Genomic DNA, 12,746 nt, shown 5'->3' on the forward strand with positions numbered 1-12,746 from the left:
GATTGGGAGGGTTACTTTAAAAATGTATTTCATTACAGTTACAAATTACTTCATAAAAAATGTAATCAGTAACATAATCCAAGTATCACAATATGAAAGTAATGTAATCTGATTACTTTTGGATTCCTTCAAGGTCACATATGTAAATACAGTCAAGAGTAATACAGTCCAATCATCTTCTTTCATTTACTAAGCCATTCATCCATCCATTTCCTTCATGGTCACAGGCAGCCTGGAGCCTATCCCAGGAGACTCTGGGCACAAGGCGGAAGTCCAGAGACGGACCCTGGACGGAGCCAACCCATCACAGGGCACAATTACACACACATTCACACACCCATTCACACACTATGGACAATTTAGAGATGATTGACATGTACCCAGAGGATACCCGTGAAGCACGGGGAGAACATGCAAACTCCTACTAACCCATCCATTTACCAATTAATTTCCTTCATCAGAAAAATGTTTTTGAGTCTGTGATGTTAATTGGTGATTAACACTGTAGCAGTTGGGGGTGTGGTTTAGTGGAAGTCTGTAGCGGGAGGGTGTGATTGAACTCCTCAGTGCTGTGTAGGTCTTTTCAGCAGCTATATGTGTATGATATTATATACAACAAATATATTTGTTCAGCACAGAATGTCCCTACTTTGTGCTTGGCCAGGGATGAGGCTTATGGGTTTTGTAGTACCCTGGACTACAGTGACTTCTAGCACCTACTGCAAAATCACATACATTATTTAAAGACTAGTTTTCTTTTCTCTAATAACTTTTTCAACATTAAGACAAACAGAATGGACTATTTAGGACATTCCTTCTCTTTCTTCAATGATAAAAAAAAAGTATGTATGTGTGTGTCTGGTCAGAGAAATGCATTTTCTTCTTGGAAGAATGATGGAAGCTGGTGAGCGTCATGAGTTCAAGGGGCTTGGGGTTGGGCGCGGGGATTAGCCGGTGCTCATGACCAGGATCTCAGTGAGCTCAGCCCTTAAAATGGACGAACACATCAGACGGAGCTATGGCACTGAAATGTTGGACAGCAGGCTACTCTTTGGAGAAACATCTGCCTGGGTGAGAGATGTTATACTATACTAACCTCAGCATGCAGAAGAAATTCTGGTTGTATGTGAGACGTAAATATTATTTTCTTCCAGAATCGAATAGTCAACCTTACTGTCGGTGGCTTTACATCTCTTTTAGTGATTGTAAGTAAATTATGTTAAATCTAAACTTGGAGATATGAATAATTTACATGTCAATATGCTTGAGGAGAGAATGTTGATATGACTATCTGGTATATTTTATTCTTCACAAGGTAACCATCATCAGTTCATTTGTCTTTCCTACACCTGCTCCAAATGCTCTAAACGTCTTCTTTGGGATCTGCATCATCATGATCTGCTCCTCAGTGTTGGTTCTGGTTAGTATTGATAACTTCATCGCTTTGATTCTTCTCCATTTGCGTTAGGATATAAGTATAAGCTGATACTTATAATAAATATCATAGGCTCCTCAGACAGATATTTCACTTTGATTGCCTTTGCAATCTCTTTAAAACTGTAAATGTATTACTCAGTGAATCATGTCATTTGATTATTATTATTTATTTTTTTTAAAAATCCTGTTCTATCAATTAACAATACATTTCTCAATTACAGATATATTGGTATCGCCAAGGCGACCTGGAGCCCAAATTCAGACACCTCATCTATTACACCTTAGCCTCGATCGTCCTGCTTTGTTTATGTGCAAACCTTTACTTCCATGATGTTGGGAGATAAGCGTTCTTTACACACACTTATCATATGTTGCATCCTAAAACATGAGAGCAATCCAATGATTTGTCATGTATATGAGTAGAGAGAAAGTCAGACATTATATAATAGAGAGAAGTGAGAGCTTTGTCTTTGACGTTTTTAAGTAAATATGCTATAGCTGAAATAAATGTATTTATGTATAGGGGACAAAACGTATCTGCACACAGTTCATTGTCAAATTACATTTCTTATGGTTACTTTAAATATATACAGACATGACAAATTAAAGGAAAAACCTGAGTAAATGAGTGGAGAAACAAAATGAACACAGATGCTTCCAGATAGATGTAATACATGATACAATTAAGCAATTAACATGCTGGCATGCTCTGTGGAATGTATGAAAATGCTGAGCAGGCCCACCTGACCAAGTTGGATCAAGATGGAAAGAGGGAATGATCTAACTGACTTTGAAAGAGGGTTCATTATTGGGGCACAGATGCAGGAGCTTCAGTCACAAAGACTATTCAACTGGCTGTGTTTATTCTGGAACGAATACGAACAATGACTCAAGTAACATCTGGGGAAACATTGGGAAACACATTTGTAAATAGGGTGCACATGCAATGACTGAGATGGTTGTGCACTAGTTTGATATCTAAAGAAAAACAGAAAAACAACTGGTGATAGAGAATGTCAGTGGAGGTGATCAGATGAGAACAGTTTGTGCACAATTACATACGCGGAGAGGGATATCGTAGTGCAGACAGAGTGTATAAACCCCTCATCACGATGATTAATGCACATTTGACAATTCAGTGGTGCAAAAATAATAATAAATAATCCACAGGCAGTGGTCAAAAGAGATGTTGAAAAAAAGTGAGACAGTACATTCAGATGAGTCATTCTTCACTATAGTCAACACCAAGAGAGGTCTGAATGCTTGAGTCCTACAGTAAGAGTGTTCCTAGGCCTGTTGTGATGTACAGGGTGTGCAGGGTCACTGCAAATCAAGAAAAGGTATGAGGACAAATTGGCTATCATCCAACATACACTAACATTTCACCCAATTAGAGAACAATTAAATGCCATACCTGTTTGTTCATACAAATTCTAAAACTCTGTCAGAATTATAGTAAATTGGACTATTTCACTGTTTTACTGCCATTTAGTCACACTCTCTCACTCTCTGTCTCCCCTGATTGACTGCCAACTCTTGCTCCTCACAGTGCACTTGGACTTCTTTTGAGCCTAAAATGAGCTGGCTTGCATGTGACACAACGGTGTATGTGAATTACTGTTACAGGATTGCCAGGGCCACTCACAGCAGCTCAGAAACATGATATTATCCAGTAATTTTTCATATTTGCCACAATTTTTTTTCATGTTTAACAAAACATTTTATGAACTGTAGCTTTAAATTGACTTAGGAGCTTAAAGTAAATTCTCTATGTAATTCTCATTTTATGGTGATGTAAGCAGGTATACAGTCCCCTCTGAAACTATTGGAACAGCCAATAGGCCAATTCATTTGTTTTTGCTGTAGACTGAAGTCCTGTTAGATTGATTGTTTAAACAATAAATAGCTCAGAACATCTACTCTTGGTTTTAGCCTTCAGTTTCACATTTACATTACATTACATTTATTCATTTAGCAGACGCTTTTATCCAAAGCAACTTAGAAATGAGAAAATACAAGCAAAACGATATATCAAGCTGAGAACAATACAAGTAGTGCTATCATACAAGATCCGTTAATTGAGTTCCAGAAGAAGCAAAGTAAATTTTTTTATTATTTTTTTGGGTTGGTTAGGTGTTCATGGAAGAGGTGGGTCTTTGGCTGTTTTTTGAAGATGGTGAGAGATTCTGCGGTCCGGATTGAGGTTGGAAGTTCATTCCACCACTGAGGAACAGTTAGTTTGAATGTTCTTGAAAGGGTCCTTGAGCCACACTGAGTAGGTACTGCTAAGAATCGGTTGTTGATTGATCGCAGGGAACGTAAGCCTTCAGGAGAGAGTTGAGGTAGTTGTCTGTTCCAGACAAGGTCTTGTAGGTGAGCATCAAGGCGTTGAATTTGATGTGGGCAGCTACAGGAAGCCAGTGGAGGGAGATAAAGAGGGGTGTGACATGGGTTCTCTTGGTCTGGTTGAAGACAAGGCGCGCTGCAGCATTCTGAATCATCTGAAGGGGTTTGATGGAGCTGGCTAGGAGGCCAGAGAGTAGTGAGTTGCAGTAGTCCAGTTTTGAGATAACAAGAGCCTGGACTAGTATCTGAGTAGCCTGTTCGGTGAGGTAGGGTTTGATTTTCTTGATGTTGTACAGGATGAACCTACAGGACCGTGCAGTTGTTGAAAAGTGGTCTGTAAAGGTCAAGCTGTCATTGAGAATCACCCCAAGGTTCCTTGCTGTCCTGGTTGGCTTGACTATGGTTGAGCCGAGCTGTACAGTGAGGTTGTGGTTGATTGAGGGACAGGCTGGGATGACGAGAAGCTCAAAATTTGCCAGGTTGAGCTTAAGGTGGTGTTCCCTCATCCAGACCGAGATGTCCGACAGGCAAGCAGACATACATGCAGAGATGGATGGATCGTCAGGCTGAAAGGACAAATAGAGCTGGGTGTCATCAGCATAGCAATGATATGATGACACCCAGCTCTACTAGTTTCACATGTGAAGACTGCATTTGTTGTTAAAAAGGATAAGCCAACATGAAGACCAGAGAGCTATCTGTTGGAGAAAAACAAGCCATTTTGAGGCTGAGAAAAGAAGTAAAATCAATCAGAGAGGCATTGTACAAACATTGGGCATAACCAATAGAACAATTTGGAATGCCCTGAAAAAGATAGAAACCATTGGTGCAGCACTTGTGTACAGACAACAAATGGGTCAGCAAAGGAAAACCGCGACAGCTGACGACAGAAACATTGTGAGATCTGTGGAGAAAACCCCCCAAAACAACTGTCAGTGACATCGCCACCCCTGACCTGTTGAGGTTGTTGAAGTTATCACAGTCCACCATTCAAAGAAGACTTTGAGAACAGAAATATAGAGGCCATACCACAAGATGTAAAGCACTCATCAGCAGTAAGAATCAGAAATCCAGACTGGAATACACAAAGAAATAGAGAAATGAGTCACACAAGATCTGGAAGCAAGATTTACCTCTACCAAAGTGATGGAAAGGCCAAAGTGTAGAGAAAGAAAGAATCTGCTCATGATCCAAAACATACTAGCTCATCTGTGAAACATAATGGAGGTAGTGTCATGGCTTGGGCTTGATTGGCTGCTTCTAGTACAGGCTCACTAATCTTTATTGATGATGTAATTCATGATAGTAGTAGCAGAATTAATTAAAAAGTTTACAGGAACATTTACAGAGAAATGCATCCAAATTAATCGGGAGGAACTTTATCATGCAGCAAGACAATAATTCAAACACACTGCCAATTCAACAAAGGACTTTATCGGGGGAAAAGTGGAAGGTTTTAGACTGGCCAAGTCAATCACCAGACCTTAAACCAATTGAGCAGCATTTCACCTCCTGAAAAGGAGACTGAAGGGAGGAACCCCCTGAAAAAACAACTGGAAGAGTCTGCGGTAAAATCCTGGAAAAGCATCATAAAAGAAGAAACCAACAATGTGGTGATGTCAGTGAGTCACAGGCTTGAGGCAGTTATTGCAAGCAAGGGATATGCAACCAAATATTAAGTGCTATTTACTTTAATTTACTTCAAGACCTATCTGTTCCTATACTTTTGCTCACCTCAAAATTGTGTGGTCTGATACAAAAGGTTCTATGCTTTGTGTTGTTTAAGACATGTAGATATAAATACCAGGAAATTAAAGCTGAAATCCTAAACTCTCGTCTCATATTCATCTTTTGATCTCAAACCCCAATGTCTTTGGTGTACATCACAAACGATTGAATTTGCCTAGCTTTTCCAATACTTTCAGACGGGACTGTATATCACAAATAGGGATACAGCATGGAAAGAAATAGAGGATTAATTACTGCTTCGAGGTGTATAGCTGGCTAATTAGCATGCAAATGCTCTGTTCCTAGAGTTTATTTATTTTACTATTATGATACTGAAACTATTTTTATGCTTTCCAGTTGAAGAATTACAAACCAGTGCTGCGTCGCTTTGCACCAAGTATGGCAGAAAATAGTAGCCATCTTCATTGTTTAATCTGACACGAAGGACATCCCTGCATCATTAAAACCATTACCATTACCATGATTGGTCCTTAATGGTAACCACTAGACATAACATGCCACCAATAGAAGGCAACAAATTACCAATAAAGACCCACAGAGAGACCATTACAGTTTCCATTAAAACCATTACAAATCCTATTAGGGTTTCTATTGGTTTTTTTTTTCATGTGTTATCACAGAGTCTGTTACAAAAATCTTATCTCGTACAGTGTGACAAGTAATAATCATAAAAGACTGCTGGAATCACGCAGTGTAAAAGCTGCTTAAAGGGATCCCTGATTATGAAGACTTGTATGGCTTTTTAGATTAACGCTGACATCCGCGATACAAAAACACTAGATATCAGTTTAAAAAAAAAAATCCTTGTCATTGCTGTTTACGTCGCAATGCGTTCTGGGTCGTGACGTCAAATGGTTGCAAAGGTCTTGATTCTCCAGTGACCCTACAGCGATATAAACATGTCTTCAGCCTTTTCAATTTGAACCCGAAAGTAACATAAGCGAGGAGGCTAACATAGAAGACATTACTCAGAGTGTACAACAAAATGAAGACGATCAGAGAGGTGAGGAGGCGAGAGTGGGGCAAAATCCATGGTGTCTGTGCAGCAACTGCACGTCTATGCCAACCGAGAGCGTTTGTTGTTCAAGGTAAGCATATGGATTAAACTATAGTTTTACGATGAAATGTATTCTAATATCAATAATTTTAGAGCTTATCAGCCATCTTGCCATCGTATACTTTATCCTGTTAAAATTCCACGTTTAGATTTGCCATGTTATGAGCAAATCTCTGCTATCTACACAGCTTCTGTGTGTACGAAAGTACTCATATCTCCAGACAGCAAAGATTCTTGTGATTTGATTGATATCAACCATTTAAAGAGACAATCATGACAGCAGATACAATCAACGTCTCTGTCAGACCACCAATATATAAACAAACACTTACGAGACAGAGGAACTCACCTCATAGGGATGGTCTGATCCATAACATCCTGACAAAAACACTGGCAAAGGCCCAAACAATCAAATTATATAAAACTATTTAGTCCACCTTTCAAAAGAGACCAAAACCATGCATGTACTCCAAATGGTTCAAAAACAGCTTTAATTTAACTTTGGGTATGCCTCTGCTAGGCGTTTTAGGCTAATTTTACAGGAGCTTTACGTTATCAGAATATACAGAAAAAACGCACTAACAAGATGCTTAAGGGTTTGATTACATGTACAGATATCCCCTGTATCACAGCACACAAGAACTAGAAAACTACAGCCAAAAGCAGCACAGTGTTTCACGATTTTACTTGTAGTTCATTCTTTTGAGCGCTCAAGTGCAACCATTTTACGTCATCGACTCAGAGTGCATTGCGCATGTCACGTAATGGCGGCCTCCCTAGATTAATATATGTATTAAATATGAAGGATTTTGAAAGTAATGATCATATTTCATGTGTTTCCAACAATGTATTTTAGAAGGAGAGGGCAATCATTGCGTCTTCATAGTCGGGGTTCCTTTTAAGAGGAAAATGATGTCACTAAAAAGCCTGCTAGTAAGAAAGACTGATCTCTTCTAAAGGTGGACGTGAGAAACTGTTTTTGACACCTTTGGCTTTCCATAGAAAGCTCTCTCTCTCTCTCTCTCTCTCTCTCTGCTGATAGCTACTTATCCCTGAATGCTAGACTTAATGTTTCTCAGGCGCTCTAAGGAAAATCCGAGGAGACAAATGGTGTTTATATGGTGTTTGGGGTGGATGTGGCTCATCATTGTAGGCGCTGTTTCTCGGGTGCGCGCTGCCCATAACCTGCCTCAGTGCGTGGAGGTGAGAGCACATCAACACTGTCTCTCTCTCTCTCTCTCCCTCTCTCTCTCTCTCTCTCACTTGTGTGTGTGTGTGTGTGTGTGAGCGCTGATTTGGTTTGCTCCTAAAGGTTTCTGCACCTTACTGATATTATTTCCATGAACAGATGAAGCTGCTTTATCTTAGCTCAAATGTGAAACTCACTCCGTTTATCAATCCTAATAGTGTGCTTTACATTTTATTATTATTATTATTATTATTATTATTATGATTATTTTTAATAATCCTAAAATCCTATATAGATATAAATCCTATAGAGATGCCATCTTCTATAGAAAGCTCATGTATGTCCCTATAGGGCAAAGTGAACAAGTGAAACTGTTTATGGATAATATTTCATTTTAATATGAAAATTTAGAGACATTTAGAGAGAAGGTGTTGGTTAACACTGCATGGCTCTGACAATAGTGCTGATCGTATTTCAAAACAAAGGTTTATACAGTATTGGTCTGCTTGTTCTCATGGCCTAGGTTATGGTTTCTATAGTAACAGCTAGGTAATTCACAGGATTTAGTGAATGGAGGCTCTGATACATGAACAGGTTTCACAAAGTGTGTAATTGTTGACATGGTGAAGAGATGTTTATGTGGCATTTTTAGAAGGAGTCATTGTCCATTGTCAGAGGTTTGTAACTGTTAGAGGTTAAGCTTTAGGTTTTGTGACACTTTAGCATAGTTTTCAGTGTAGAGAGCTTTGTGACGTTAACTTGAAGAGAGGACAAAGAGAAACCGCTATTATAAACTATTACAATACATCTAATACGTGATAACAGGAAGTAACTTGTTTTACAGATGTTACGCAACAATGAACTTGAGTATATACGAGTATAAAAATGATGTGTCTCGTACTTTATTAAATAAAAATGGAAAAATGAATGGAAAATACTCGACGTCTGGGTGGTAACAGCCTTCGGCTCTGCATCGTGCTGCATCACGTCACGCGATCATTAATTATTCTCACGATAACTGCGTGACTGTTGTGTGCAAAGTAAATGTTTGTTTACAGGACTGGAGCTATGTACTGTGAAACCTACAACAGAAGATTTTCCATTCAGAGTATCATTTTAGAAAGCTAGGACCAGGTACTCGCCATTTTTTCTAAATGTATGTATACAGCGCACACAGAGATATGTTAGATATGGCGTATGCACTGCTCTGTTAAATGTAGCCAATAGTTCATTTTTATATAATGCAGACTTCTCCCATAGTTGTACTTTCTCTGTTTCCTGATTGGCTGTATCTCCTGCCGGTCACCATGTAGTCGGACTTCTTTTGTGCCTGAATCTGGGGCTCGATGACGTTTGAAATGGCGTATAATGTATGTATAATGGAAATACCTCCCCAAATTCTGACATGACATACTTGGCAGAGTGCTGACTCAAAATTTTATTATAGAAGATTTTTTTTTCCTCCCCTGACTCAATGATCATGCTTTTTCCATATTATTTTCATCAGTCAGATATGGCCAAAGCACTACTCTGTTAATTGCAGTGAACACTACAGCTATAAGACACATTTAGTCTTTAGTCCTCTCACGGTTGCACATTCATGATTAGAACTTATCTCATGTACAAAGAATATTCTGTACGTGGTGCTTTAAAATTAGGCGGCTGGCAGTGCTATCTGTAATATTATGCTAATGGATGAGACCATTTCTATTGCAGTGTTAAGTGCTTATTTTCAACACTTGGGTCACGTCTGTGTTCTCATCTCAAGTACTTGATGATAGGCGAGCCAAAAATAGCATCTCTCAAATAGCTCTCTTTAAATCTGAATGCATCCATTGCTCCTTAGGAGGCAGAATAAACAGACTCTCATATGCAGTTATTAAGGAGAAAGAACAGAACAATAATGAACACGGGCGTGCAAGTACTTTAATTTTTTTTTAAATATGAGTCAGCGGACCAGTAGTCTGCTGCACTGATCTACATTAATGATAACGTCTAGTTATACAGTGTTCTGTGAAAGCAGTTCCACCTTTGGTGAAAAACAGCATAAAGACTATGGGGAAATGTAGTGTTAAAAAAAAAAAAAAAAACCTGGAATAGTAATAGCTTTTAAAAATGCATGACTCTGCATTTGGAGTGATTATTGATTTTAGGGCTCAGCTACTGGATATGAGATTACAGCTGGGTTCTTTTTTTAATATCAGATGAAACATGGCGTCAGCTCATTTTGACCATAAAACAGACATATTAATGTACCTAATCCCCACAGCATGCATATCATCAGACACTCCTCAGGTGCCAGATCATTTTAGAGCAACCGCTGGTCATCAGAAAATTTCTTGCAGGGCAATAATCCAAAGCAGATTGATACAAAAAAATGACTGATTTTCCAAAGCAGTTGCAGTGACCATCCCATTCATTTGAATTAAAATTAATGTGAATTATAGGGAGTACTGAAAATACAACAGTACATGCTGTGTGATGCATTGCCACCATAAAGTTGATTATTTTCTAATAACAGAAATGTCCACAAATGTTTTATTCCTCTTATACCCATCAATTTATCAATGCTACCATTTTTGACACACTGTACATTTTATTTGTTAAGCTTGTTATTGTTGAAGGTCCACAAAACAATCTAGTTTTTGCTATCACTAATGTTATAGCAGCTATAAATAGTCGTTCCCCTACCAGCCCCTCTTTTTTCTCTCTGTAAAAGTTAATAAGGCCAAAAAGTAGTTTGTCAGGTTAAAGAGAAAGCATGAAGCCCTCCACCCTGAAGACTTTCTCATGTTGGAAAACATAAAGAAACAGCTTTACCTCTGAGTATTACAAAACACTGACACTGGAGACTTCTTCCAAAAAAAAGCTAACTAAATGTGTCCTCACAAAAAAGTTAACCATTTCAGCGATTACATGCTTTTTAATCTGTTTATGTGGAGCGTCCAGCATAAAAGACCCTGTGTAAATTGTTACAATAGACGCAATAATATATTAGGATGAATGCATTAATATAAACGTCCATCCATCTTCTATACCGCTTATCCTACAGAGTCGCGGGGAACCTGGGGCCAATCCCAGGGTGCATGGGGCACAGGGCGGGGTACACCCTGGACGGTGTGCCAATCCATTGCAGGGCACACTCACATACACATTCACACACCTATTCATACACTATGGACACTTTGGACATGACAATCAATCTACCATGCATGTATTTGGACTGGAGGAGGAAACTGGAGAACCCGGAGGAAACCCCTGCAGCATGGGGAGAACATGCAAACTCCACACACACAGCAGCAGCGGGAATCGAACCCCCAACCCTTCAGGCATGAGGTGAACGTGCTAACCACTAAGTCACCGTGTACCCTGTTATATTACTGTTATACAAAAGTAATGAACAACTTCTGAGAAATCAGAATTGAGCATTCAACATTGATGTGGTATAACATGTAATAATGACTAAATATATGACTAAAAGTAGAAAAGGGTTAGGAAACCAGGTGTTTTTTTTTAGCAATGATATCACACTATAAATGTTGGATTAATTTCATAAGCAAAGGAAGCGCATTTTTCTGAGCAATTTTTGGTTTTGGGTGAATCGAGGGAAGGGAGTCTAGTCCATTAGTCCTCTTGAGACTACGATCTGGAAGTCTTTAGCACAAAGCATTAAAGATAAAAAAGAGTCAGAGTTGGGGTAAAGGAAATGCTTAAAAAGGCATATTTTTAATAAAGTCATGGGGGAAACAGGAGCAAGTCTTGTCAAATATTTTTTTGGCTCTTACGCATTCCTGGAGTTTAATCTGCTGAACTACTAGTATTGTACATGGGAAGATTATTCCCTCATGTCTTGACTGAGACTTAATGTCACATGTAGTTCAGAGATACAGTAACAACCAAGCATGTACACTCATTACTTTTAGCAATGTTAGGAAAGTAGATATTGAATAAAAGAATGAATAAGAATGTTATTTCGCAGCATTTGGATTTGAAGTAGATTATAGTAGATTCCATGAAAAAGACTCCAGTGGTTCTCATTAACGGTACACTTTTAGAAAAAAAGGTTCCTCAAGGGTTCTTTGGAGAGTTAAGGGTTCTATGTGGGACCCTCTTTGATCAGGAAAAGTTTTATTATAAGGTTTTACATGCAACCTTTAAGGGTTTCATCTAGAGGGTTTCAAACTGATAAATAGTAGTGTTTAATGTTTTCCCCCTAAAAGTGCCACTGTTTCTATGTTAATGTGATGATCTGTAGCCTGGCTTTCTGTGTGCTGTGGGCCTCCTGTGTCATTCTGCCAGTCTGGAGCCAGGCGGGTTGGTAAAGCCGTATTCAGCTCCACTCTGGTGTGTGTTGATTTGAAGGGCATTCTGAGGGTTTATCAGTTTCCTCCTGATGGCAACCTTTCCTTCCTTCTGCTTCAATCAGCACCGGAAGAGACTGGTGGGCCGTTTTTGTGTTTTATTCTGCAAAAAGAATGTGTGCTTCATACCATTATCAAACTGTGAAGTACACAACAATCTGAGGCCCATGTCTCAGTCTGTCTGAAATATGCCAGCAGCTTGCGATATGAAAACAGGATTGCATGCTTTTCACTCCTCCAGTCATAAATCAACACACTTCAAATTATTACAGTATTTCATCTATTAAAGAGAATATTCCAATACACTATGTAAATCTATAGATGTCTTTCAACATCCAAACATGTCCCCAAATCACCACAGAATTTGTTGTGAGACAAAAAAAAACCCTCATCACTTCCTGAATTTGATCATATTGAAAACCTGTGGTTTGTATTGAGGTGGGTGATCAACAGGTATGAAGGATTTTAAACTGTTCTGCATGGAGAAACTCTCAAGATCCCTCTATAAGTGTCAGTAAACTTGTTAGACATTACAGGAAAAAGCTCAGTGTTGTTATTTTCTCCAGGCGAGGTTTCACAAAAAGTAATTGTTGGGTTGTACCAGTGT

General features: G+C 38.8%; 2 protein-coding genes across 2 annotated transcripts in view; both read left to right on the forward strand.

Annotated features, from left to right (window-relative positions):
• Positions 1 to 20: 20 nt before the first annotated feature.
• Positions 21 to 3,440, forward strand: tmem243a (transmembrane protein 243, mitochondrial a). The gene is made up of 4 exons (XM_053623496.1): positions 21 to 1,071; positions 1,155 to 1,205; positions 1,316 to 1,420; positions 1,659 to 3,440. Exons 1-4 carry the CDS (start codon positions 961 to 963, stop codon positions 1,779 to 1,781), a joined length of 390 nt encoding a protein of 129 aa, XP_053479471.1. The 5' UTR covers positions 21 to 960; the 3' UTR covers positions 1,782 to 3,440.
• A 3,476-nt stretch (positions 3,441 to 6,916) lies between these two features.
• The window catches only part of elapor2a (endosome-lysosome associated apoptosis and autophagy regulator family member 2a), a 32,732-nt gene continuing 26,902 nt past the window's right edge, over positions 6,917 to 12,746 (forward strand). The window contains exon 1 of the mRNA XM_053623489.1: positions 6,917 to 7,792. Within this exon, the coding sequence (XP_053479464.1) occupies positions 7,646 to 7,792 (147 nt within the window). The 5' untranslated portion in view covers positions 6,917 to 7,645. The remainder of the gene's footprint in view (positions 7,793 to 12,746) is intronic.

Source organism: Ictalurus furcatus, chromosome 4 (assembly GCF_023375685.1).
Source record: "Ictalurus furcatus strain D&B chromosome 4, Billie_1.0, whole genome shotgun sequence".
NCBI classification, from domain to species: domain Eukaryota; kingdom Metazoa; phylum Chordata; class Actinopteri; order Siluriformes; family Ictaluridae; genus Ictalurus; species Ictalurus furcatus.

Coding starts and splice junctions, on each gene's coding strand:
- tmem243a (XM_053623496.1), top strand. CDS start 961: ATGACCAGGATCTCAGTGAGCTCAGCCCTTAAAATGGACGAACACATC. Junction 1,072..1,154: donor TTGGAGAAACATCTGCCTGG/GTGAGAGATGTT, acceptor ATTTTCTTCCAG/AATCGAATAGTCAACCTTAC. Junction 1,421..1,658: donor GCTCCTCAGTGTTGGTTCTG/GTTAGTATTGAT, acceptor TCTCAATTACAG/ATATATTGGTATCGCCAAGG.